This window comes from Prionailurus viverrinus, chromosome D4 (genome assembly GCF_022837055.1).
Source record: "Prionailurus viverrinus isolate Anna chromosome D4, UM_Priviv_1.0, whole genome shotgun sequence".
Classification (NCBI taxonomy): domain Eukaryota; kingdom Metazoa; phylum Chordata; class Mammalia; order Carnivora; family Felidae; genus Prionailurus; species Prionailurus viverrinus.
The window spans coordinates 88715416-88742670 of NC_062573.1; the positions used below are offsets into that span (position 1 = coordinate 88715416).

The 27255-nt window shown below is 45.4% G+C and overlaps 1 protein-coding gene across 9 annotated transcripts in view; it reads right to left on the minus strand.

The window, feature by feature from the left end:
* Positions 1-27255, minus strand: part of FNBP1 (formin binding protein 1) — a 143084-nt gene that overhangs the window by 89806 nt on the left and 26023 nt on the right. For all 9 annotated transcript variants that reach the window (XM_047831302.1, XM_047831308.1, XM_047831307.1 and 6 more), the window contains exon 2: positions 956-1071. In XM_047831302.1, the coding sequence (XP_047687258.1) occupies positions 956-1071 (116 nt within the window). The remainder of the gene's footprint in view (positions 1-955; positions 1072-27255) is intronic.

Genomic DNA, 27255 nt, shown 5'->3' on the forward strand with positions numbered 1-27255 from the left:
AGGGTGCCTATGACCCCGCAATCCCACTCCTGGGTGGAGACAGACTCTGCACCCCCAAACAGGGGCCTGGCAGCAGAGGAACGGATAAAGGGTGGTACACTCACATACCCGAATACGATCCATCGATGAAAAGAAAGAAACTACCACCACATGCGGCCGCATGAACGAATCTTACAAACGTCAGGTAGAACAAAAGAAGCCAAAATCAGGCAGTGCCCAGTAAACGAATCCATTCACAGGAGGTTCAAAAACAGGCAAGACTGTCCACGTGGTTGGAAGTCAGGAGAGCGGACAAGGGTGGACGAGTGTGGGAGGAGGGCGGTGCACCAGGAGGGGCTGGAATTGCCTGTCCCTCCACCTGGGTGCCGGTTACCAGGGGGGTGGTTCACTCTGTGGACTCCTGGGGCTGCACACTTGGGACTTGTGCATATCTCTGTGTATATGTTACACTTCAATGAGAGGCATCCTGAAAAGGGGCGCCTGGGTGGCGGCTCAGTCGGTTAAGCATCGACTCTTGATTTCAGCTCAGGTCACGATCTTAAAGGCTCTCTTGTTCGAGCCTTTATTGGGCTCCGTGCTGACAGTGTGGAGTCTGCTTGGGATGCTCTCTTTTTCCCCTCTCTTTCTGCCCCTCCCCCACTCCTGCACACGTACATGGGCGTATGCTCTCTCTCTCTCTCTCTTAAATAGATAAAGCCATTTTCCGCAAAAATAAGAGGCTCCGATATTTTAAAAACACAGAGCCTGAAGGCAATAACTTAGCTTTTATTTTTACTGTTCCTATGAAAACAAATTTTCCACATTAAAAGCAATGGTTTCCATTGAAACAGTACCTTACGTAAGAGGGGGAAAAGAAATATTTAAAGGATTGTACATCTGTCGTATAAGTGAGAATATAAATTATCGTTACATCCATTTTGCAGTTAACAAACAACCTTTGTCAATATCAACTTACCTGAGTTGTTTTGCATAGCTGAGTTCGATCTCTGTCCTTTCCTTTACAAATTTGATGTATTTCTCAAGAATGTCAATTCCCCACTGTGTGTGTTTTTCTAAGTTGTCAAATTGATCCTGTTTAAAAAAAAAAAAACACAAAGAGAGAGCTTATAATCCTTCTCCGTGATTAATAGAATTTCAGCGAACAATGCTCTCAACGAGACGTCGCTATGTAGAAAGCAGTTCTAATATTTTCCATGATTGTCCTGGGTGCTTTTCTTGTTGAGCACTTTTAAATCAACATTACCAAATTTGGTTTGAAAACTGCCTGGGGGACTGAACTCTGACCCACGCGTTCCCGTTAGCAACATGGTTTGAGGATCCAGTTAATGTCCTAGTGCAAAGGAGAATGTCCTCTCCAGATTCCAAAAGCCGAGAGGTAAAACACCCGCCTCAACTCGGTGGGCAGCTAGCACCTTCCTTGTCATCTCTCAGTTATTCAAAGCAGCTCACTGAAATTCGGGGCAAAGCACAGGGGAGCGAGAAGAGCTCCCAAGGACCTCTCTCTTCAAACAGATAACATAAAATGACTCACGCGGACTTTATTGAGACGTTCAAACATTTATCAAACCCACACTGTGTGCCAGGAAAGGAGCTGGGGAAACCATCCCCCCCCCCACCCCCGCCCCGGGCCCCATCTTGCAGGGTGCTTGAGGTTCCCAGCCTGGAACCACGAGGGGTGCTGGGTGTCCCAGCAACCCCTACTGCAAAGGCCTGGACACGTCCAGGAATCAGGGGGCCTTGTCCTCTGCAGCGAGGGTGGGGGGAGGGCACCAGGGAAGGATGTTGGTGGCTGAGAAACAGGAGAAAGTCGGGGGCCCCTGGGTGGCTCAGTTTAAGCAGCTAACTCTTGATTTCCGCTCAGGTCACCATCTCACGGTTTGTGAGTTCGAGCCCCGAGTCGGGCTCTGGACTGACACCGCGGAGCCTGCTTGGGACTTTCTCTCTCTCCTCTTCTTTGCCCCTCCCCTGCCTGTGTTCTCTCTCTGTCTCTTTCTCAAAATAAACAAACATTAAACTTTTTTTTTTTTTTTTTTAAAGAAAGCAATGGGAGAAAGTCTCAGCCCATCGGCCCAGGAGAAGGAGCCTTTTAGCCTCTCGAGCGGGCACACGTGAGCCGCTGGAACTTGCGAGGGGAGAGGCATGCCCACGGACGTGTTCAGAATCGTCAGGTGGTGGAAGGTCAGGAGACGGTTCGGTTGTCCAGATGAGAGAAAACGGAAGAAGACGGAAGGACATACAGACCCGTGACAACTAGGATCAACTAGTTTTGGTGGCCGATTGCGTAAGGAGGCTGGAGAGGGAGATGGACGGGAGGCAGGATTCCAGAGGGCTCCCTGCCTCTACCTCCTGGGACCCAAGGACAGCACTTTGGGCTGAAGTGACACATCGGGGGAGGGAGTGGCATGTCCAGAAGGGGGCTGGAAACACGGATCCATTCGGAGCTCGCGGAGGGAGGCCCGTGAGCTGGTGGATCTGAACCAACAGGGCCTGGCTCGGGTGGGTGGGGGGGGAGGCAGAAAGTTCTGGGAAAGAAAAGGGAGTGTCAGCGTGACATTGCGGGGAAGAGAGAACGGCCACGAGAGAGGCAGATGCCAAGTCTCCTGAGAAGAAGCCGGAACAGAGAAGGTGGGTTCTGGCCCCAGCCGGGGACTTCACCGACGCGGGACCCCAAACGTGGCCGAGCGTGGTCATCTGCCTGAAGGTGAAGAGCCAGTCCCTGCCTAACTTCACAACTCAGTCTTTAGGATCGTGTAAAATGGAAAAGTGTCAAATCAAATATAAAAATACAAAGCCACAATTTGGGGCGCCTGGGGGGCTCAGGGGGCTAAGCGTCCGACTTTGGCTCAGGTCATGATTTCGTGGTTCGTGGGTTCGAGCCCTGCATCGGGCTCCGTGCCGACAGCTCGGAGCCTGGAGCCTGCTTCCGATTCTGGGTCTCCCTCTCTCTCTCCGCCCCTCCCCTGCTCTCTCTCTCTCTCTCAAAATAAATAAATAAACAAACATTAAAAAAAAAAAAAAAAAACCGGGGGGCGCCTGGGTGGCGCAGTCGGTTAAGCGTCCGACTTCAGCCAGGTCACGATCTCACGGTCCGTGAGTTCGAGCCCTGCGTCAGGCTCTGGGCTGACGGCTCAGAGCCTGGAGCCTGCTTCCGATTCTGTGTCTCCCTCTCTCTCTGCCCCTCCCCCGTTCATGCTCTGTCTCTCTCTGTCCCAAAAATAAATAAACGTTGAAAAAAAAAACAAAACACAGGAAAATAAGAAAACCAACAACAACAACTGTATTTGCTTAAAGGAAATTATTTAAAAACCATGATGGAAATAAAAGGAGATAGGAATCAACGAAACACCATACCCTGCTCCTGCTGGCTGAAAAGATTTGATATGCAGAATTGACTCAATATTAACCGAAGTCCCTGAAGGATGGCATACAGAAGACGGTAAATTTTTTTTAGAAGTTGGTCTAAGTTGATTTAAGCATTAACTGAGAAGAATCAAAAGGAATGGGAATATTGTAAAAACCATGAATTTGTATACTTGTAAGTGGGTGAACTGTATGGTATGTTAATTATATCTCCATAAAGCTGTCAAAAAATAATAAAATTTTTTAAGTTAAAAAAAAAGAAAATAAATAAATAAATAAATAAACTTTTAAGAATATAAAAATACAAAACCACAATTTAATCCTAGCACAGGCACGTGCAATCCGACAGGACCGACCGACTCAGCACCGCCCTTCAGCTTGATTTTAAAACCTAGCATTTCCCACTTTTAAACGTGACCTCACGCTTTCATTCTGTTTTCCGTTCAAGGCTGCGCAAACCGGAAAGTGAGTCGACTTCGTTCCCTCCAAGTCCGCCTTGGGTGGACGCAGGCAGGCAACGGGGTCTAAAGCACTTTTTCTCCAATGTCAGAAAATCTCTCCTTGAAGAAAACTCGTTTCCGCAACCTTGATCTGTGCCCCCCACCCCCCTCCCCACCTCCAGGCCCACGGAACACTTGGAAAAATTCAGGTTTTATTTTACAGGAATGTTTTCCTCATGGAAAATCACTGCAAGATGTTTGTCTTTCAACCTAATAAGTGTTCACCTGATCATAAAAAGCAAGGGACAAATATTTAAGGCTTTGGTTGATTCTTGGTCCCCAATAATACATTCCATGGACATCCAGTCTCCACTTAAGGAGCACTAGTCAGGAAGATTATTTATTTGTGTTATCTGGAAAGACAGGGGTTGTCAAGCAAATTAGGCGGGTAAATAAGGCTGTAGGTCACTTTAAACTACTTGAGGGAACAAAGACACAAATAATTCGAGTAAAGATTACAAATCATCCCTAGCTATTTCGACCAAGGCTCGTTAAAGCTCTCTGCTAACTGGTAACCCTTTGCTAATCTAGTTTCATAGCGACCCTATTTATTTAAAAACAGGGGCGACTGGGTGGCTCAGTTGGTAGAGGGTGTGACTCTGGATCTCGGGGTCGTGAGTTCGAGCCCCACACCGGGTGTAGAGCTTACTTAAAAAACTAAAGTGAAATAAAATGTTGTCGCAAATCAAATGTTTAAAAATAATAAAACATCTCTAATGATGCCACACTCTACCGTTCCCATCACACGGATCACTGCAGCATGAACTTTTTTTTTTTGACAGCAGCTAAAAGAAAATTCAAAACAGATGAAAAACTAATCAACCCACTTACATTCTTGACCAAAATGTGGAAAACTTAATGGAAAAGAATTCCAAATCTTCAAAAGACTCCTTTGTGAGCAAATATTATAAATGGCCCTTTAAAAAAATAGCTTTGGCTGCTTGGAAGATGGGGCCATTATCAAAAATTCCTCCTTTCCCGTTTTCATTTATGTGGGTTATGGCTATCAATATTTACTCTAGCGGAAATTAGAAACTGAGAGAGTTTAAATCGTATTTATTGATCCATCCAGAAGACAACACTAAATCCATCACGTGCTAAAATATTTTTATTTTTGAGACAGAGAGAGACACAGCATGAGCAGGGGAGGGGGCAGAGAGAGAGGGAGACACAGAGTCCGAAGCGGGCTCCCGGCTCCAAGCTGTCAGCACAGAGCCCGACGCGGGGCTCGAACTCAGAGACTGTGAGATCGTGACCTGAGCGGAAGTCGGACGCTTCGCCGACGGAGCCACCCAGGCGCCCCTCACGTGCTCAAATAAATAGCATTGTTTCCTTTTCAAGAATTTTCCTTTCCAAAACAAAACAGAAAAGTGGGAAGGCTGGCGTTGGTTTACATTTTTGCAAACCTCTTTTACGTCTGGCTTAATGGAATGCAGCTGGGTTTTCGGATGCCTCTGTTGGGATTCCCTACTTTGGTTGCATTATACGAAAAAACAAGACTTCACCCAGATATGCAGTTAGAAAGTGGAGGAGCATTTCAAAAGCCTTTTTAGGGAATCCTGGATACTCTTTGGTACCACACCCAAGCTCAACAAATAGTAGCTTCTTCAAGGCTAGCTTCAATGTGAAATCTGAAACCACACCAGTGAATTTTTCATATCGGGTTGCAATAAAATGCACTTTGAATGGCTCTTTTGCCGGCGCACGACTGTGTAACATTATGCATTTAGAAAATACACACGTATTTTTAAACATTTTATTTTTAAGTAATCTCCACACCCAAAGTGGGGTTTGAACTCACAGCCCCGAGGTCAAGAACCACTACCTTGTGACACATACTCTAAAATTTCTGGGGGCGCCTGGGTGGCTCAGTCGGTTTGAGTGTCCGACTTCGGCTCAGGTCATGATCTCAAAGTCAGCGAGTTCGAGCCCCGCATCGGGCTCTGTGCTGACACCTCGGAGCCTGGAGCCTGCTTTGGATTCTGTGTCTCCCTCTCTCTCTGCCCCTCCCCCACGGGTGCTCTGTCTCTCAAAAATAAATAAATGTAAAAAAAAAAATTTTTTTTTAATCTAAAATTTCTATTGGAGGGGCACCTGGGTGGCTCAGTCGTCTTAAGCGGCCGACTTCGGCTCAGGTCATGATCTCGCGGTCCGTGGGTTCGAGCCCCGCGTTGGGCTCTGTGCTGACGGCTCAGAGCCTGGAGCCTGTTTCAGATTCTGTATCTCCCGCTTTCTCTGACCCTCCCCTGTTCATGCTCTCTCTCTGTCTCAAAAATAAATGTTTAAAAAAAATTTTAAATAAAATAAAATTTCTATTGGAAAGCTTCATATCCCCAAAGATGAAGGAAGTCAGATAATACAGAACCTAATGGAAACTTATGTTGAGTTGACGACTGCATACTTTAGACACCCTCAAGAATTCACTCCAGAATTGCCCAGAGACGAGCAAATGGATGTTTCCAAGGAGCTGGGTAGGTACCACGTGATGAACCCCCTCTTGACCTCTCACTGCTCCTTGAATTCGAACCAAACAAACTTTTTTTGTGCCAAGAGCTGTTGGCCCACACAAGAGGCTGACTAAGCTGCAGAGACACATGAGGAGAGTGCACCAGGGTATTAATCAGGTGCACTTTCTGTATTTTCCAATTATTTCCACGTCTGGTTTTATGCACAGTAAAGAATGAACCAGAAGTATGAACGACAGCATCTTTTTGGGTCCTCCTGTCTTCAGCAGAGTTCCTAAAGAATCATGAAGTTCAACACAGACCAATTCTGCCTTGCCTCACCTACAACATCAACTCATCAGTTGGGGCCAAGACGGGTCTCTCTGGGTCAGTACATAAATGACTACTCTCGGCTACCCAAGAAGCCTTCTGAAATCTGATTTTGCTTTTTCAAAGCACGCAAAAGAACGGACACAGGAACTACTTGCAGAAAAGCTAGTTACTTTAAGATGAGGAGACCCAAGTCAGCCACAGGGAAGTTCTTCTCCAAAGTACACTACTTCCCGTCGCTGAAAAGTAGATGAAATCGACGCAAATTCGAAATCCCTGAAATCAGGCAATCTGGTAAGAAACTATGTTGCTCAAGTCACCTCCATGTAGATGGCTCTGATTTAGAGGAAGGGTATGTGGGAGGCCCCATCTCCACAATTCTCTCCCTCTGCAGTGAGTCTGCGCTGTCTGGACCGGTGTTTTGGGAGACTCTTAATTTCTTTGAATTTTTTTACATTAATTTTTTGAGAGAGGACAAGTGGGGAAGTGGCAAAAGAGGGGGAAAGAGGGTCCAAAGCAGGCTCTGTGCTGTCAGCAGCGAGCCCCATGTGGGGCTCGAACTCCTGAAACGCGAGATCACGGCCAGAGCTGAAGTCGGATGCTCAACCGACTGAGCCACCCAGGCGCCCCAGGATACTTTAATTTAGGATAAATACACTTTCCTAAAGACTAGGACACTTTGAGAAGCAGACCTTAAATGATCTATCTGAACAGAATCTCTTGGGATGATATTACTGGTATTAGCTTCCTCTAATCTTGGAGAGAAAACTGTCAGCACATATAGATCTACTCAGAGTAAATGTAACAAAATCTCCATCTAAAATGTTTTTAAAAATCAATTTGGTTCTGAATATTAAAGTAGCTGTATATATATATAGGAACAAAAAAGTTGTTCTAAAACTTTACAAACAAAAATATGTCATCACGAAAACCACCCGATATTCTGGATCTCAAATTTGAAACAAAGACCTCAATCTGGGGCGCCTGGGTGGCTCAGTGGGTTAAGCATCTACCTGGCTTCAGCTCAGGTCATGATCTCATGGTCTGTGAGTTCGAGCCCCGCATCGGGCTCTGTGCTGACAGCATGGAGCCTGGAGCCTGCTTTCAATTCTGTGTCTCCCTCTCTCTCTCTGCACCTCCCCTGCTCGTGCTCCCAATCTCTCTCAAAAATAAATAAAAACATTTAATTAAAAAAAAATTACCCAAAGGAAATTCTTCGTTCACACAGAACAAAAACAGGGAAAATGTAAAAGGCAGCATTAGGGGGTTTATTTCAAGGAGCACAGACACCTTCTGGTTTGATATAATATAAGCAGACACCGATTCTGTAAAATCACACATTGACCTGCTGTTTCTGAAGGAGGTTCTGTGAATTAGGAGGGGTGCTCCCCTGGGCTGAAAAGCAAGGGTCTGTGACATAATTGACCAGACAGGAGCCCCAACATCACAGTGTCATAGTTGGACAGTCAAGTTAATACAAAAGATTTTGATTAGAAAGGGAAGGCACCCAAAATGAAAGGTTTTACTGAACTCCGTATCTCTTTAAAACCCAAGTCTACAAATTGCCATAAAATCAGGGACTGTTTGGGGCGCCTGGGGGGCTCAGTCGGTTGAGTGTCCGACTTCGGCTCAGGTCACGGTCTCGCGGTCCGTGAGTTCGAGCCCCGCGTCAGGCTCTGTGCTGATAGCTCGGAACCTGGATCCTGCTTCGGATTCTGTGTCTCCCTCTCTCTCTGCCCCTCCCCTGCTCAGGCTCTCTTTCTCTCTCTCTCAAAAATAAGTAAATAGAATTAAAAAAAGAAAAAGAGAAAGAGTCAGGTACTGTTTGAGACATGCGTTGTAACTAGGCACCGTCGACCTAAGGCTGCTTCTGTTGTGAAAACGAAAAATAAGGAGTTATGGTGGTTCTTTTCCAGCAACTGCGTTCTGAGCCCAAGAGGTAAGAGTGTAAACAAACACAAGACGAAAATATATGTAGGCGTTAAAAAAAAAACAACAACAAAACTTTAACCGAGGCTTAGGAGGCAACAACAGCCTGTAGATGAAGTCAGCGACATAAAAAAATGTGGCAAAGGGGCGGCTGGGTGGCTCAGCTGGTTGAGCGCCCGACTCTTGATTTCAGCTCAAGTCGTGATCCCAGGCTTGTGGGATTGAGCCCCACGTCGGGCTCTGTGCTGGGGGTGGAACCAACTTGGGATTCTCTCCGCCTCCCTCTTCCCCTCCCTCTCTCTCTCTCTCTCAAAAAAAAAAAAAAATGTGGAAAAGCACACCGATAGAGAAAGCTGCATTTTTCATGTTTTTATAACAATAATTGTATTGTGCAAAAGGGCAACACGGAGGCTGGTGCCGGGCATCGAGAGCAGCCGACTTGAGGCTGACGAATGCAGGGATGCCCTGTGCCAAATTCTACACTGCATCCTGAGTTGAAAAGAGAGGGTGAGAAAGATAACTTGTATCAGAAGCACCAGAATTCTGACTCTCCTGGAGTCTGAGCAGGTGCGATGTTGGCTGGGGCAGGGGGGGGGGGGGGGGGGAGGGAATTGCTATGGAATGTATTCCTTTAAGAAGCGGCAACGATAGGCTTCTGGCTTATTATTATTTCAATGTTCTCAGCACACCCTAGTCACTTTCGGTTCCCCCTCTGTTCCTCCGGACACAGTCAAAGCCAACAAAGAAAGAAAACCTCGGACAGGGTACCTGCCCCAAATATGCTGAGTGAAAGAGATAGCAAAGGAGACTATTTTCAAGGAAAAACAAAACAAAACATTTTGAAGAGTGTTTTTTTTTTTTTTCCCATGAAAATAACAACAACAACAGTAATTTTTAAAGTGATCATACAGGGTCACCTGGGTGGCTCAGGTGGTTGAACACCCAACTCTTGACTTCAGCTCAGGTCGGATCTCGCAGTAGTGGGATTGTGCCCCTCATCGGGCTCCATGTGGAGTGTGGAGCCTGCTTAAGGTTCTCTCTCTCTCTCTCTCTCTCTCTGACCCAGTTAAGATTCTCTCTCGGGGCGCCTGGGTGGCTCAGTCGGTTAAGCGTCCGACTTCGGCTCAGGTCACGATCTCACGGTTCTTGAGTTCGAGCCCTGCGTCGGGCCCTGTGCTGACAGCTCGGAGCCTGGAGCCCGCTTTGGATTCCGTGTCTCCCAGTCTCTCTCTCTCTCTCTCTCTCTCTCTCTCTCTCTGCCCCTCCCGCACTCGCACTGTGTGTGTGTGTCTCTCTCTCTCTCAAAAATAAGTAAACATTAAAAAATAAATGAATAAAAGAGGGGCTTTGTCAAGTGGTGATTGTGAGATGAACATCTTTAACACAAATGTTCAGTATCATCAGTGCCTGGCTTCAGCCCGGAAATGGAATCGACTTGTTCATTTCCCGGTTTCTATACATCAGCTCAGGCAAGGAAACCTAACAAATGTGAAGTTTCCTGAGCCCGTTCAGTCAGCAGGCACAGGAGTTCAGTTACCCGCCCTCCACCCCCTCCCAGCTGCCCCACATTCCTTTAAACCCTGGAGAGCGAAGTGTATCTCTCAAACATCCCACACTGTCCTCCACAGGTGATTCTCTCTTCCCCCCACCCCTCCCCGGCCAAACCAAGTTCAAGACCAATCAAGGGGAGGAAACAAAGAGGGAGAGGGAAGAATGCCCAGAACATTGAAGGCAATCCAAAGACTAAACAAGAACAAAGGATATAAGCTAAATTTTTAATGAGAAGAAAAAAAAAACAAAACAAAACAAATTTTTTCAGTCCTGACTCATTTCTAAACTCTATAAATATTTCCGCGGGTGTGGGGAAGGGGTGCAAAATAATACAAAAATATCATAGGAATGGAATTTTTTAAGCCCCGTCACCTGAAACTTAGTTAACCTCAAGGCAAAACGTTTTCCAAACGCTTAGCAATTCAACTCACTTCTAATTCTAAGTGAAGAAGGTTAGGCAAACACATAGGTGTTGTTCTCTTTTCGAGACAAAGGGATCCCCGGGGCGACCGGGGGGTTCAGCTGATAAAGCGTCAGACTCTTGACCTCGGCTCAGGTCGTGATCTCACAGTTCGTGGGGATCAAGCCCCGTGTCGGTCTCTTTGGTGACAGCGCAGTGCCTCCTTGGGATTCTCTCTCTCCCTCTGCCCTTCCCCACTCGCACACATTCTCTCTCTCTCCCTCTCAAAATAAACACATAAACTTAGGTTCTGTAACGTGTCCCCTGGGACATACCCTCGTGGCTGACGGTCCAGCAGCTACCCCCTACGCATCCCATCTTCCCTCTGGCAGAGCGCCTCGAGTATATCTTTTCCGGCTCCCTTGCAGCTAGGACACAGGCATGAGCCGTCACCCTGGCTCACTAGATGTGTGGGCTATCTGCGGCTGGCTACTGAGAAAGGTCACCCTAAAAATTCCTCCTCTTCTGGACCTGTCATGGTCATTGCTGCCTGTGACACTTCAGGTTGCGCCAACCATCCTGCAACCATGAGGAGGGAGCGTCGCTGGGATGCTGGAATGGCAGACGGAGTCACTGGACTTCAGCCCCGATCCCAGGGCCCCCTGCCTCTGGGCTCTGCAGTGTGAGATGCTATGTGTCCTTATCGTCTGAGCCACTTTTCTCTGGGTCTTTGTTCCTTTCTTTTTTTAGCGTATTTATTTATTTTTAATGTTTATTTATTTTTGAGAGAGAGAGAGACAGAGCATGAACAGGGGAGGGGCAGAGAGAGAGGGAGACACAGAATCCGAAGCAGGCTCCAGGCTCTGAGCTGTCGGCACAGAACCCGACGCGGGGCTCGAGCTCACGAACCGCGAGATCATGACCTGAGCTGAAGTCGGACGCTTCACCGACTGAGCCACCCAGGCACCCACAAAGAGTGGATTTTAAAATAATTTATCAAGATAAATGCTAAGAAAGGAGCTACGATGACCACCTTAAAGCAGGTCCACAGTCTTTAATTGGCAAATCCCGAATAAAAAAAGCCAAAAGCTTTTTCGTAACTCATCTGATGACAATCCTCACTCAAGCCTACTTATAATCTCTATTTATCACACCAAGTGTGATTATTCGTATCTATCACGGCAGAACTATAATGTTACATGATATATGATATATTTCCTGTAGTTCCTTTCTAAATTCTAAAAAATTTGGAATCCCAAACACATTTGGCTTCAAAGGTTTTGGATAATGAGCTGTGATCTAATTTTGGGAAATTAGTTGTTTAATAAGACAAAATAGGAAAAATAAAAGGTGTGAGGACTGGAAAGGAAGAAATAAAATTGCCATTAGCCGCAGATTATATGATTAACTACATACCATAGATAAAAGAATCCACCGACAAATGATTAGAATTAAGAGTTAACATGATAATTGGATATAAAATCAATGTATAGAACCCAACTGCTTTTCTATCCACTAGCAACAAACAAAAAACTAAAGTTTGGAAACAGCATCATTTAGAAGAGCATGAAAAAACTACAAGTAGATAGAAATAAACTTAATAAAATATCTGCAAGACCACTATGGAGAAAATGATAAATACTTATTAAAAGACATTAAAGAAAACTGGAAAAAAATTGAGAGATATAAGCCATGTTCAAAATGGGAAGGTTAAGTAGAGCAATTCTCCAAATTATCTAGATTCCAACTTAATTCATTATAAATCCAAAAGTAAGTGGGGCGGCGCCTGGGGGGCTCAGTCGGTTGAGCGTCCGACTTCGGCTCAGGTCACGATCTCGCGGTCCGTGAGTTCGAGCCCCGCGTCGGGCTCTGGGCTGACGGCTCGGAGCCTGGAGCCCGCTTCGGATTCCGTGTCTCCCTCTCTCTCTGCCCCTCCCCTGCTCGTGCTCTGTCTCTCTCTGTCTCTCAACCATAGATAAACGTTAAAAAAATTTTTTAAAAATAAAAAATAAATCCCAAAGTCATTAATTATACATTCAATCAATTCGGCTTTATAAAGTCCCGGCAAGTTTCTGGAGAACATAACTCGGAGATTGAAATGGAGCTGCAGAGGTCAAACAACAGCCAAAACGGGCTTGAAGAGCATGGTGGGGGGAATACCCAGACGGTACTGACTGAGTATAAAGTTAATGAAGAAGCTGTGAGGTATGGAGCAGGGACAGAAGAATAAGGAAACGCAAAGAACAGCGGAGGCCCATGAAGAAACAAGTTTGTACGGGAAAGAGGAAGTCATACAGAAAACACAAAGAACCTAATGGCTGAGGACCTGGGGGGTCTGGAGCTAGAACGGCTTGGTTTGAACTCTGGCCCTGTGACAGGCCACCTACGTCACATGCAGCGAGCTACTTAACCTTTGTCTGTCTTTCTTTCTTTCTTTCTTTCTTTCTTTCTTTCTTTCTTTCTTTTTAATTTTTTGAACGTTTATTTATTTTTGAAGGAGAGACAGACCGTGAGCAGGGGAGGAGCCGAGAGAAAGGGAGACACAGAATCCAAAGCGGGCTCCAGGCTCGGAGCCGTCAGCCCAGAGCCCGACGCGGGGCTCGAACCCACAGACTGTGAGATCGTGACCTGAGCCGAAGTCGGACGCCCAACCCACCGAGCCACCCAGGCGTCCTCTGTGTTCCTGTTTCTTATCTAAAAAATGGGGATAAAAGCAGGATCTATTTCCAGGGGTACCGTAAGGATGAAATGTTATCTTCCGCTGGGAACACTGCTTGGCCCATGGTAAGTAAGCCCTTGGTAAGTGTTCACCATGACCACCATCATCATCGGCCAAGGGGAAAAGAACAGACCGTTCAATAAACAATGCTAGAAGAGGGGCGCCTGGCTGGCTCAGTTGGTGGGTCGTGCGACTTTTGATCTCAGGGTTGTGAGCTCGAGCCCCACGTTGGGTGTAGAGATTACTTAAAAATAAAATCTTAAAAAAAAAAAAAAATGGTGCTGGGATGATTGAATATCTACTGGAAAAAAAACGAAATCACATCTTTCTTTCTTTCTTTTTACAACTGGAACCCCACTTTTTAAACCTCTATTTCTGACAATATACAAAAACTAGTTCAAGATAGACTAAGGATCTAAAAATGTAAAAGGGAAGACCGTAAAGGAAAAAAACTTATAAACCTGACTGTATAAAAACTAAAAACTTTTGGTCACGAAAAGGTAAGTGAAACCATAAAAGGTAAACCAGGAGATTTTACAACACACACGACCAACAGAGGATTAGTACCTACAACATAGAAAGAATGCCTTCAAACTCGTTTCTTTCAAACATGAACTAACTCAACAGGAAAAGAGACAAAGATAAGAATTTTAAACAGGAAGTGATAGTTAGCCTTATTAGTAACCGGAAGGCACATTAAACTACAAAGAAGGGCGCTTGGGTGGCTCAGTGGGTGGAGCATCTGACTCTTGATTTCGGCTCAGGTCACGATCCCAAGGGCAGGGGATTGAGCCCCGCATCGGGCTCCATGTCGAGCCTAGTAGAGCCTGCTTAGGATTCTCTCCCTCTCTCCCTCTCCGCCCCTCTCCTCCACTCGCACCCTCTCTGAAAACACAGCAGAACACCAAGAACAAAAAACTAAAATGAGATACCATTTCACACCCACCAGTGGCAAAAATTTAGCCAGAAAACTTACCCAGTGTTCACAACGCATTGCAATGAGAAAGGTCATACTCCACTGGAGACCTTGGAAACCAAATTAGCTCTGCCGAGTAAAGGTGAACTTGTGCCTCTGCCTAACCTAGGTACTCCTCCTCTCTCTCTCTATATTAAGGTCGAGGAACTAGACAGTTAACTCTTGCTGATACGCCCAAAGACACATGAGTAAGAATGTAGACCGCAACGTAATCATAGCAAAATACTGGAATCAACTCAATTGCCTATCTCATTCCATTTCTATAAAGTCTCCAAACAGGCAAAACCAAACAATAGAGTTTACTAATGCGATCAAAGTGATGACAAAAAAAAAAAAAACCAAAAAAAACCTATAAAGAAAAACAAGGGAATCTAGTTTAATACAAAACTCTGGGTATTATTTAATTAGGGAGAAGGACGTAATCAGAGTAAGGCCATAGGGAGCTTCTGGGGCAGAATAATGTTCTGTATCTTTACCTGGGGGAATGTAAGGGGTGTTCATTTTACTGCGATTTTGTTTTTAATTTTAATGTTTATTTATTTTTGAGAGAGAGACAGATACAGCATGAGGAGGGGAGGGGCAGAGAGAGAGGGAGACACAGAATCTGAAACAGACTCCAGGCTCCGAGCTGTCAGCACAGAGCCCGACGCGGGGCTCGAACCCACGAACCGTGAGATCATGACCTGAGCTGAAGTCAGATGCTTAACCCACTGAGCCACCCAGGCACCGCTACTGCTATTTTTGTATATGTCATTCTATACTTACACGTTTCCATACGTTCTTTGGTAATATGCCATAATTAACACTCAGTTGTTAGTTTGTAATTGGGTTGGTATGGAAACCTTCGGTGTAAGAGAAACTTAAGACCACGGGAGCCTCTGCCAACTGGAGATCAAAAACGAAGCTAAAACATTTGTGAAAGCAAAGATGAACTCAGTGGGAAAATCTATTACATAAAGTATTGAACTATTACTTTTTCCTTGATTGATGGACTTCCTATTTTGCTCCCATATAAAGTACAAAACGTTCCTCAGAAAATGGGCCTCGCTTAATACCCAAGTGTGGATTGATTTTTGATTGTTAAAGACTTCACACTTGGGGCAAAAACTTTTTCAAAAAATTCCAGGACTATTACTGTCCGAAGCCAAAAATATGTGTCACAAATCACCACAGAAATATAGCAGATACTTTCCCTCAGGTAAAATGTTTACGAAGGTTAAGAGAACACAAAATACGACGGTAAGCAACATTCACACTTAACCAGTCATTCATCCAACAATATTTTACTGAGCACCTAGTATGTGTCAAACCCTAGTCTAGGAACTAAGGACACAGCAGGAAACAAGAGACAGGAATTTATTCTCCCGGAGCTTACCTACCAGATCTTTGCTGTACAAAGTGATAAAGAAATTTCAGAAAGATCAGTTTATGTTCCCATGAGAAGAATTACTAGGTCTTCAGATAGGAACGCTTTTATTTTTTATTTTTTTATTTTTTTTAAATTTTTTTTTCCCAACGTTTATTTATTTTTGGGACAGAGAGAGACAGAGCATGTACGGGGGAGGGGGAGGGGCAGAGAGAGAGGGAGACACAGAATCTGAAACAGGCTCCAGGCTCTGAGCCATCAGCCCAGAGCCCGACGTGGGGCTCGAACTCACGGACCGCGAGATCGTGACCTGGCTGAAGTCGGACGCTTAACCGACTGCGCCACCCAGGCGCCCCATAGTTTGATTAATTTTAAATTCATGTATGCTTTAAGTACACAAAGCGCTGGGGAGGACGAGCGCGAGCAACAGAAGATTATCTGTCTCGCTCTTACGGAGCTAGTGAAGAGGTCATTTACGAAAAGCACACACTCACACGAAACTTTACATATATAAGATAATAATTTTTTTTTCTTCTAATCATTCCATTAGGAGCTCTCAAGTTCCCAAGATCGGGTGCAAAAATGTTGAAAAAATAATAATAATAATTCTGGTACAGGCTACCTTCCCTAAGCTGTTGCCAAAAAATGCGAGATAATTAAATGTTTAGTTACCTATAATCCGAGTGCAAGTGTTTTGCTCTCATTAATTACACACAGTAGTGAGGTCTCCTGACAGCCAGAAGCTATTCAAGATGTAAAAGTCACCATGAATAGATATTTCAAAAAAAAAAAAAAAAAACCCTCTATTTGGCTGTATTTGGGAGTGGTTGTAAATTATTTCAGCTTAAAAAAGAAATTATTCCAGTTTCATCTTATTTCAATGTTTTGAGCTATTTCTGAGTTACAGATTTATTTTGGGCAAACACTCATGTAAGCACCACACGCAGCATTCTATGCTTTGCAAACAACCCAAAACGACGGGGCGCCTGGGTGGCTCAGCCCGTTGGGCGTCCGACTCTTGATTTCCGCTCCGGTTATGACCTCACGGTTGGCGAGATCGAGTCCCGCGTCAGGCCCCGCGCTGACAGTGCAGTGCCTGCTCGGGATTCTCTCTCCCCACCCTTCCCCCCATCTCAAAATAAATAAGTAAACTTAAAACGAAAACGGGTAAAGCGAACACGTACAGCAGCGCGGGTCACACTAGGCACTTTTCCGCGGGGTCGGGGGGCAGAGCATGAGGCCCAAGGCTCAGACTGCCCGGCTCCAGCCAACACTCTCACCCCACCAGCCACGAGAAGTCACTTTGTTCGCTTCTGTGTTAGTTTCCTAACCCAGAAGTGAAAACAGTAATAATACCACGTTCAATGCCACTGAACTATACAAAATTGTCAAAATGCCAAATTTTGTATTTTACCACTATTAAAAAAAAAAAAAAGTTTTGGGGGAAAAAGAAGAATATTGATAGAAGTCAGGAAGATCACCTTGGCCAGACCACCTAGGGCCACGCCGACCGTTAAAAGGAATTTGGGAATCAGCCGGAAGTCACTGACATACTTTGAGAACAGTGACTCTCCCTGTCCATTTTCACCCCTTCAGTGTCCACTTTTCATAAAGACTGGAAGGCTAAACACTACGCTTCTCAGGCTCCCTTGCACTTAGGGATCCGGGTTTGGGTTTCTTGAGCAAGGTGGACTCTCATGAGATCTCAAAAACAACCGTGAGGCAGGGAAAAATAATAATAATAATAATAATAATAACGGCACCAACTTGGTAGAGCTGTTGGAACGTATAACATGAGTCGATCTCCTGCAAAGTGCTGAAAACTGGCACCAAGTACGTAAATAGCTAAGCAATAGCTTACTGACAAATTTAACACCATAGCGATATCGTAACAGGTCAAACCGTTAACATCCATGTCCTAAAAGAGCAGGGAAACCCGTCTTTAACACTAGACCCCATTTCCCCTTTCAGCACATCAGTCAGTCATGGTCTGAGCTAGTGACCACTCCCACGCTAATGGTGGGGACAGGACCATGACCCTGAAATCCCAGTATCCCAGGGATTTTTGGCAGGACTACCGGAAACCCCTAATTCAGAGGGAAAGTGCCCATCTTTCTCCAAAACATTACACGTACGCAAACGATTTTATTGGTCTGGGATGTGATGGCCATTCAAGGTAATCTACCAGGCCAACAACAGAACAGGCTCCATCTTTGGGCAGGGCCAATTAACGATTTAATTCCAGTGTATCTCGTGTGTTGGCAACATCAATCCGGCTAGTCTCTTCTCCCTCTTTTGCAAAGATTGGGGAAGATGCATTTGAAACAGACGTCATCTATGCTGAGTTCCCAGGCTCCTGAGTGTAGATATCCAGGTCGTGGATAATGAAAATACTGGCTACCGGGCACCTGGGTGGCTCAGTTGGCTAACAGAATAATGGCTACCACTTCCGGTGTCCTCACCTGCCCGAGCCCAGTTATTCACTGGAAGAGGTAAGATTTGAACTCACAGTTCCGGAGTCAGTGAGTCTGTGTGCTTAACTGTTACTCTAGACTGTTTGCTCAAGACGATCCTTGCTTTTTGGGGCACCTGGGTGGCTCAGTCGGTTGAGCGTCCAGCTCTTTTCTTTTTTTTTTTTTAATGTTTTTATTTATTTTTGAGACAGAGAGAGACAGAACATGGGCAGGGGAGGGGCAGAGAGAGAGGGGGACACAGAATCTGAGGCAGGCTCCAGGCTCTGAGCTGTCAGCACAGAGCCCGACGCAGGGCTCGAACTCCCGGACCGGGAGATCATGACCGGAGCTGAAGTCGGACGCTTCACCGACTGAGCCACCTAGGCAACCCCGAGTGTCCAGCTCTTGATTTCGGCTCAGGTCATGATTTCACGGTTCAGGAGTTCGAGCCCCACATCGGACTCGGTGCTGACAGAGCAGAGCCTGCTTGGAATTCTCTCTCTTTCCCTCTCTCTCTGCCCCTTCCCCACTCACTCATGGATGCTCTCTCTCTCAAAATAAACTAAAACAAAACAAAACAAAACTTTCAAAGGCAGGAAAAAACCCCAATGCAGATTCTTTCAAGTTTAAAATGAAACCTGTAGATCATCTTTTTCCTTTGTAAGAGCTAACAGCTCCAAGGACACAGTCAATGATATGTTGCTTCATGCTCTTGGTGTACTGCCCTGATTTGTTTTTTATTTAATAGGCTTTTTTTTTTTTTCAGGAGTTTCTTTTTTTTTTTTTTTTTAATTTTTTTTTTTCAACGTTTATTTCTTTTTGGGACAGAGAGAGACAGAGCACGAACGGGGGAGGGGCAGAGAGAGGGAATCACAGAATCGGAAACAGGCTCCAGGCTCTGAGCCATCAGCCCAGAGCCCGATGCGGGGCTCGAACTCACGGACCGCGAGATCGTGACCTGGCTGAAGTCGGACGCTTAACCGACTGCGCCACCCAGGCGCCCCAGGAGTTTCAGGGTTAGAGGAAAAACTGGGCATAAAATACAGAGTTCCCATACATGGCACCTATTTCCCCAACCCCCAGTTTCTGCCATTATTAACATGCGGCATTCACATGGCACATTTGTTACAATTGGTAAGCCAATATCGACACATTGCTATTTTTGTGCTGTATGAATTTGCCAGTGGAAAATGTCAGGCATCCACCATGACAATATCATAGGGAAGCGTTGCATTGCCCTAAGAATCCTCTGGGCTTCCTCTCTTTATCCTTTCCTCCCTCTTAACCCCTGGCAACCACTGATCTTTCTACTGTCTGCCCAGTTTTGCTTTTGCCAGAATGTCACAGAGTTGGAATCAGATAGCATGTAAACTTTTCAGACGGCTCTCTCACTTTGCAATATGCATTTAAAGTTCCCCCGTGTCTGTTTTGTGGCTTAATAGCTCATTTCTTTAATTGCCTGAATAACAGATGGCATTTAAGGGCATTTGGTTGCTTCTGAGTTTGGGCAATTATAAAATAAAGCCGCTATAGGGGCGCCTGGGTGACTCCATCGGTTGAGCGTCCGACTTCCGCTCGGGTCATGATCTCGCGGCTCGTGAGTTCAAGCCCCCGCGTCGGGCTCTGTGCTGACAGCTGGGGGCCTGGAGCCTGCTTGGGATTCTGTTGTCTCCCTCTCTCTCTGCCCCTCCCCTGCTCACACTCTGTCTCTCTATCAAAAATAAATAAAAACATTAAATAAATAAATAAATAAATAAAGCTGCCCTAAACATCCAAGGGCTGTTTGTCTCTGGGTTTTTTTTTTGTTTTTTTTTTTTTTTTTTTATCTCTGGGGTTATTCTCTTTATTTCCTTTTTTCTTTTTTTAAGTGACATTGATAACAAAACTATTACAGAGCTATTTTTAAGGCACACTGACTACACAGAAAAGTCAGGATTTCCTCAAATCAAGTGAACTTTCTCTTGGACGGTTCCCACTGCCCTATCAGGCATTTATGAGAAACACTAATGAACAAAAAGGACACGGGGCCTCTGTTTGAGAATGATGAATAATTTAATTGTAGGCATGCCTGTGTAATTTTTTTCTTTTTCCAGGCTGGATTGGTAAAGATAGCATAAATTAGCAAGACACTATTGACTTCTCTGGGGAAGCCTCTTGAAATTCCCTGGACTTCGCTTTCTCCTGATGACGGGTCTTAACATTATGTACTTGCTCTCCTGGCATTGATCCCAGTATAAACCCACATTTGTCTGGGTAGTTATCTGCTTAGTAAGCTCTATGAAGGCAGCCCCCTCTGTCTCTGTGCTCACTCTGGTATTCCCCCAGGACATAACAGAAAGAACAAGTATATTGGCAAAAGTACTATTTTCTTTTTTTTTTAATTTTTTTTAACATTTATTCAGTTTTGAAAGACAGAGAGAGAGAGAGAGAGAGAGAGAGCGCGCGCATGAATGGGGAAGGGGCAGAGAGGGAGACACAGAATTCGAAGCAGGCTCCAGGCTCCAAGCGGTCAGCACGGAGCCCAACGCGGGGCTCGAACTCACAGACCGCGAGATCATGACCTGAGCCAAAGTTGGACGTCAACCGACTGAGCCACCCGGGCGCCCCCAAAATACGATTTTCATATTATCTAAAGAGCCAGTGTTAGTGCGAAATTTTTCTTTAACGTTTATTTAGAGAGGTGGGGGAAGGGCGGAGAGAGGAGTGAGAGAGAGTCCCTAGCAGGGTCCACGTTGTCCGTGCAGAGCCCAACGTAGAGCTCCATGTGACCAACCATGAGCCGAAATCGAGAGTCAGACATCTAACCAACCGAGCCCACCCAGGAGCCCCGAGAAATTTCTTAAACGTATAGGTTCGCTGTAATTCTCATTACCTCAAATTTTTATTTTTAGATCTGACACACAGCAGGCAGAGAATATCCGGATTATTTTAAATGCAGTCAAAAGAGTCCACCGTTAAATATAGTTACTTACCTCTTACTAAAAATAAGTCTATATGGATACAGTAGCTGTATCCACGTGTACATGTAATACATGTATACAATGGGATAGTTAGCCAGGGGAAAGAAGGAAATCCTGACATTTGCAATAGCATGAATGGGCCCGGAGGCATCGTCCAAAGTGAAATAAGTCAGAGAGAGACAAATATCGTATGATCTCACTTATATGTGGAATCTAAACCAGCTGAACTCACAGAAACAGAGGAGAGTGATGCTACTGGGGCAAAGGGGAAGATACCGGTCAAAGAGTACAAACTTCTAGTTACAAGGTGAATACGTGCGGAAGATCTAACGTACAGCTCGGGCGATTACAGGTAATAATACTGTGTTATAGACTTGAGGGTTGCCCACAGAGTAGATTTTAAATGTTCCCACCGCAAAAAGGAAACGGTAATCGTGTGACACGTTGGAGGTGTTAGCTAACTCCGCCGTGGCGATCATTTTGCATCATAGAAGCGTATCAACGTGGTACGCCTTAAACTTACACAATGTTCATGTCAGTTACGTCTCGATGCAGCTGGAGGAAAAGACGAGAACGTAGCTCCATTGTACTAAGAGAATTTCTACAAACTCTGAAAATTCTGACCCCTGAAAACCTCAAGTGGGGACTTTATGCCAAGCGAGTAAACATCACCTTTCGCTGGCTAGAAGCAGTAAAACAATACATCAAAAAAGATAATCAAACCAGCATATTTTTCCCCTCAGATAAAAAGCCAATGTAAACCAGTCAAGATCGGGTTTGTTTTTGGGGGGTTTTGTTTGTTTGTTTTTTGGATTAAGCTGGCAATTAGAATGCACTGGTTCCATAAAGAGTCTTTATGGGTTTAAGAGTGGTTTCTTGGGGCGCCTGGGTGGCGCAGTCGGTTAGGCGTCCGACTTCAGCCAGGTCACGATCTCGCGGTCCGGGAGTTCGAGCCCCGCGTCGGGCTCTGGGCTGATGGCTCGGAGCCTGGAGCCTGTTTCCGATTCTGTGTCTCCCTCTCTCTTTGCCCCTCCCCCATTCATGCTCTGTCTTTCTCTGTCCCCAAAAAAAGAAATAAACGTTGGAAAAAAAAAATTTTTAAAAAAAAGAGTGGGTTTTTGTTTTGTTTTTGTTTTGTTTTTGTTTTTGTTTTTTTGGTTTTTTTTTTTTTTTTTTTTTGGGTGAAAGACACCTCCAAGGAGAGATTCAGGAAAATATTTTAGAATATCATTCTTGTAATTAGTCCTAATGTTTACAAAAACCAATGAGTAAAGCTCCAAGCGGATCATCCCGGCTGCTCCATGTGGAGCCAGAATCTGCCACGTAACTTCAAATTTGGCAATAAGTAACTGGAAAGAAACCAACGATTGTTTGGTTTGTTTGTTTTGTTGTTTGCTTAGGTTTGCAGAGCAATAGCTGGCCAGCGAGAAACCTCAAGCGTTTCAAGTGGTCAAATGCACAATGTTGATTCTATCTATCTAAACACTAGACGATTTTAACAAGCCTCCGCTAAATTAAAAACGAAAAAAAAAAAAAAAAAAAAAAGGCTACAGAACCGAAAAGTAACCACTACAAGCCCCCTTTAGAGTTGGTGTGATGATTTGCCTTTTAGGCAACCGAATTATGCTTTCATCACATTCCTCAACGGGAACGCTAAGAGGGAAATTTCCATTGGCTCTCCAAAGCCTAGCATGATACAAACGACATCGACAGCAGGGACTCTACCTGGGAGACCCCATGACAGAGGCTTTATTTCCACATCAGCAATGTCCATGAACATGGGCTTTCTCATTTAATCAGGCTGCCTCTAACTTCTCTAGTGATAGCCATCGTTCTGTTTTGTTTTTCTTTTTGGCTTATTAAATGTTGTCTATTTGAGACCGACAGTGCAAGAGTAACTTTAAAACTGCTATTTCTGGGGGCGCCTGGGTGGCTCAGTCAGTTAAGCGTCCGACTTCGGCTCAGGTCACGATCTCACGGTTTGTGGGTTCGAGCCCCATGTCGGGCTCTGTGCTGACAGCTCGGAGCCTGGAGCCTGCTTCGGATCCTGTGTTCTTCCCCTCTCTCTGCCCCTTCCCCGCTCATGCCCTGTCTCTCTATCTCTCTCTCAAAAATAAATACACAGGGGCGCCTGGGTGGCTCAGTCGGTTAAGCGTCCGACTTCGGCTCAGGTCACGATCTCATGGTCCGTGAGTTCGAGCCCCGCGTCAGGCTCTGTGCTGACAGCTCAGAGCCCGGAGCCTGCTTCGGATTCTGTGTCTCCCTCTCTGTCTCTGCTCCTCCCCCGTTCATGCTCTCTCTCTGTCTCAAAAATAAATAAAAATTAAAAAAAAAAAGATATTAAAAATATTTTTTAAAAAATAAATACACATTAAAAAACTTTTCTTTTAATAAATGAATAAAACTACAATTTCTGTAACACTTAACCTAGGTCACTTCAACATAAAACCAAACGGTCCTAAGAATGGAAACAGCGATGCCGACATTTGCCGACGGGAACAGTGAATGAGTACTCCACGCCAACTCAGCAGAGATGCGGTCCTATTGAAACCTGAAGTTTTTTGCACTCTGCTCTGAATGCCTGCACAGATCCGGGTGGGATGAGTACTCAAGAAGGCTGAAAAGCTGCCGTTTCCTCAAGTGGCCAGCAGCTTTTAGCCCTTCCTTCCCACTGCGGGAGCAACAGAGAACATAGAATGTGTGCATGCCAGCACAGAGCGAGCCTTAGTTCTAGCACTCTCCATTACTAAGACTAATTAAAATTACTGTTAAGCCAATACACATAGATTCCCACCTCTGCTTTATTTTAAAAAAAAAATTTTTTTTCAACGTTTATTTATTTTTGGGACAGAGAGAGACAGAGCATGAACGGGGGAGGGGCAGAGAGAGAGGGAGACACAGAATCGGAAACAGGCTCCAGGCTCTGAGCCGTCAGCCCAGAGCCCGACGCGGGGCTCGAACTCCCAGACCGCGAGATCATGACCTGGCTGAAGTCGGACGCTTAACCGACTGCGCCACCCAGGCGCCCCATCCCACCTCTGCTTTAAACAAAAAAAAAAAAAAAAAAAATGGGGCGCCTGGGTGGCGCAGTCAGTTAAGCGTCCGACTTCGGCTCAGGTCACGATCTCGCGGTCCGTGAGTTCGAGCCCCGTGCGGGGCTCTGTGCTGACAGCTCAGAGCCTGGAGCCTGCTTCACATTCTGTGTCTCCCTCACTCTCTGCCCCTTCCCTGCTCACACTCTGTCTCTGCTCTGTCTCTCTCTCAAAAATGAATAAACATTTTAAAAAATTAAAAAAAAAACTTAAGACTTCTCCGAAACAATGTCAAATTGCTGGCTAATGACATAAAACTGGTCATTCAGAACAGATGGGTTTTTAGGTCATGAAAAATTATCACAGCAATTTCTGGAAATGTCACCCCTATTAAACTTCAGGACAGGTATTAAGTCTTCGTATCTAGCCCCCACGGCAGCCAGCTCACGGCCTCGCACAAAATGTGTTTGTGGAAGTGAGTTGCAACACGGGTAACCGAATGATGTTTATAGCCAATCTGACCAGAGTGGCTTTTAAAAAGAACTAAATACTCATTTTCAGTCACACACTGTAATCACAGGAAGGTGTAAAACAGTCAACCTCGATCACTCAACTGTCAACTTCTCTTCTACCTGGGCTCACACCTTCCACGAGCGCACAGAAAACTACCATCAGCCAGATGGACTGAAAGCCACTAAGTACTGGTTTGGGTAGACAGCTTCACAACCGACTGGCGGAAAATTAATTTGCAGAGAGCACAATTCCCAATTAATTCTCCAAGCCCAGTTTAATGGGGTGGGTGTAATTTTAAATAGCACCGAATACACTCTCACAACCTGTTTTGCAACAAGGTTATTTAGACAGTCGGTAGGGAGACTTCAAACACAACACAGGGATCCTTTAATTACTTGGGAGAACGTTTACAGAACCCTTCTGAAGAGTTACAGGTCAATGGTTTCGCACCGCATTTACAAACAGCTTTTACATTTCCAAAAACCAGTGAGCCTCCCAAATGGCTTCTTTGCCATCATAAAGAATAACCAAGACGCCCAGGACCGATCTGTGTTGTATCTTTTAATCTTCCTGAAATTGAGGCGAAATTCACATAATGGAAAATGAACGGTTTGAGACGATTCGGTGCCACTTTGTACATTCACAGAGCTGTGCAACTACTCCTAACTAGATACAAAGTATTCCCGTCGCCCTAAAGTAAAAACCTCTACCCACTGAGCAGTCACTCCCTGCTTCTCCCTCCCCCAGCCCCGTCAAACACCAACCTGTTTTCCGTCACTGCGGATTCACTTACTCTGGATTTTTTATAGAAATAGAATCACGGAACACGTGACCTTTTGTGGGTCTGGCTTCTCTCATTGAGCTTCGTGTCTTGAAGGTACATCCAAGCCCCGGATGGAACCGATTCCTCTTCCTGACTGGATGATATTTCATTGTGTGGGTATACCACATTTTGTTCGTTCGTTCATCCATCCGTGGACATCTGGGTTGTCGCCACCTTTTTGTTACTGTGAACAGTGCTGCCGTGCACGCTCCTGGACCGTGTTTATTAGAACATCTATCTTCAATTCTTTTGAGTTTATACCCAGGCACAGAATTGCTGGATCACGTGATAATTGTATGTTTAAGTTTTTTTTTTTTTAATTTTTTTCAATGTTTCTTTTTGAAAGACGGAGACAGAGCATGAGTGGGGGAGGGGCAGAGAGAGAGAGAGAGAGAGAGAGAGAGAGAGAGAGAGAGAGGGAGACACAGAATCGGAAGCGGGCTCCAGGCTCCCAGCCGTCAGCACAGAGCCCAACGCGGGGCCCGAACCCATGAACCGCGAGATCGTGACCTGAGCCGAAGTCGTAAGATTAACCGATGGAACCCCCCAGGCGCCCCTATGTGTAACTCTTCAGAGGACCACCAGATGGCTTTCGGCAGTGCGTAAGCCATCTTCTGTTTCTTTCTTTTTTTTTTTTTTTTTTAATTTTTTTTTAACATTTATTTATTTTTGAGACAGAGAGAGACAGAGCATGAACGGGGGAGGGTCAGAGAGAGGGAGACAGAATCTGAAACAGGCTCTAGGCTCTGAGCCATCAGCACAGAGCCCGACGCGGGGCTTGAACTCATGGACCGCGAGCGAGATCATGACCTGAGCCGAAGTCGGCCGCTTAACCGACTGAGCCACCCAGGCGCCCCAGCCATCTTCCGTTTCTACCAGCAGAGTATGAGGGGTCCAATGTCTCCTCCACATCCTCTCTCACACTTGTAATTACCCACTTTCTTGGGTATAGTCATTCCAGTCCGTGTGACAGCAGTATCTTGTCGTGGTTCTGATTTGTATTTCCCCGGTGACTAATGACGTTGAGCGTCTTCGTGTGATCATTGGCCGTAAGTATTGCCTCCCTGGAGAGCCCATGTCCTTTTATCCCTCTCTTCTGTGAGGGTAAATATAAGTGACTTTAATCTTTGCTATTACTTTTTAAAAAGTGACCCCTCCCTCCACTTTTCAAAGTAGGGCCCATAGACAGCCCACGGAGGGCTGTTGTGTATGGATATTAAATAACATGGAAGGAATGTCCTGCCTTTACTGTGAAGAGTACGGCTTGGGGCGCCCGGATGGCTCACGCAGTTAAGGGTCCCACTCTTGATTTCGGCTGAGGCCATGATCTCACTGTTCATGAGATCAAGTCCCACATCGGGCTCTGTGCTGACAGTGCGGAGCCTGCTTGGGATTCTCTCTCTCCTTCTCTCTCTGCATCCCCCCCCCCGCCCCCACTCCCACTCACTGGCTCTTTCTCTCAAAATACATGCAGGGGCGCCTGGGTGGCGCAGTCAGTTAAGCGTCCGACTTCAGCCAGGTCACGATCTCGCGGTCCGTGAGTTCGAGCCCCGCATCAGGCTCCGGGCTGATGACTCAGAGCCTGGAGCCTGTTTCCAATTCTGTGTCTCCCTCTCTCTCTGCCCCTCCCCCGTTCATGCTCTGTCTCTCTCTGTCCCAAAAATAAATAAACGTTGAAAAAAAAATTTTTTTTTTTAATTAAAAAAAAAAAATACATTCATACTTTAAAAAAAAAAAGAGTACTGCTTGGTATACTCATCAGGCCTCTTTTACATAATGACAACTAAGAAATGCACACATTTACTAAGAGTTTACCAAGCTTCGGGACTAAAAGCACAGAACAACATACTTTGTTTTGATATCCTCAAGAAATAAAACCGTCAGACAAATGGCAGCACT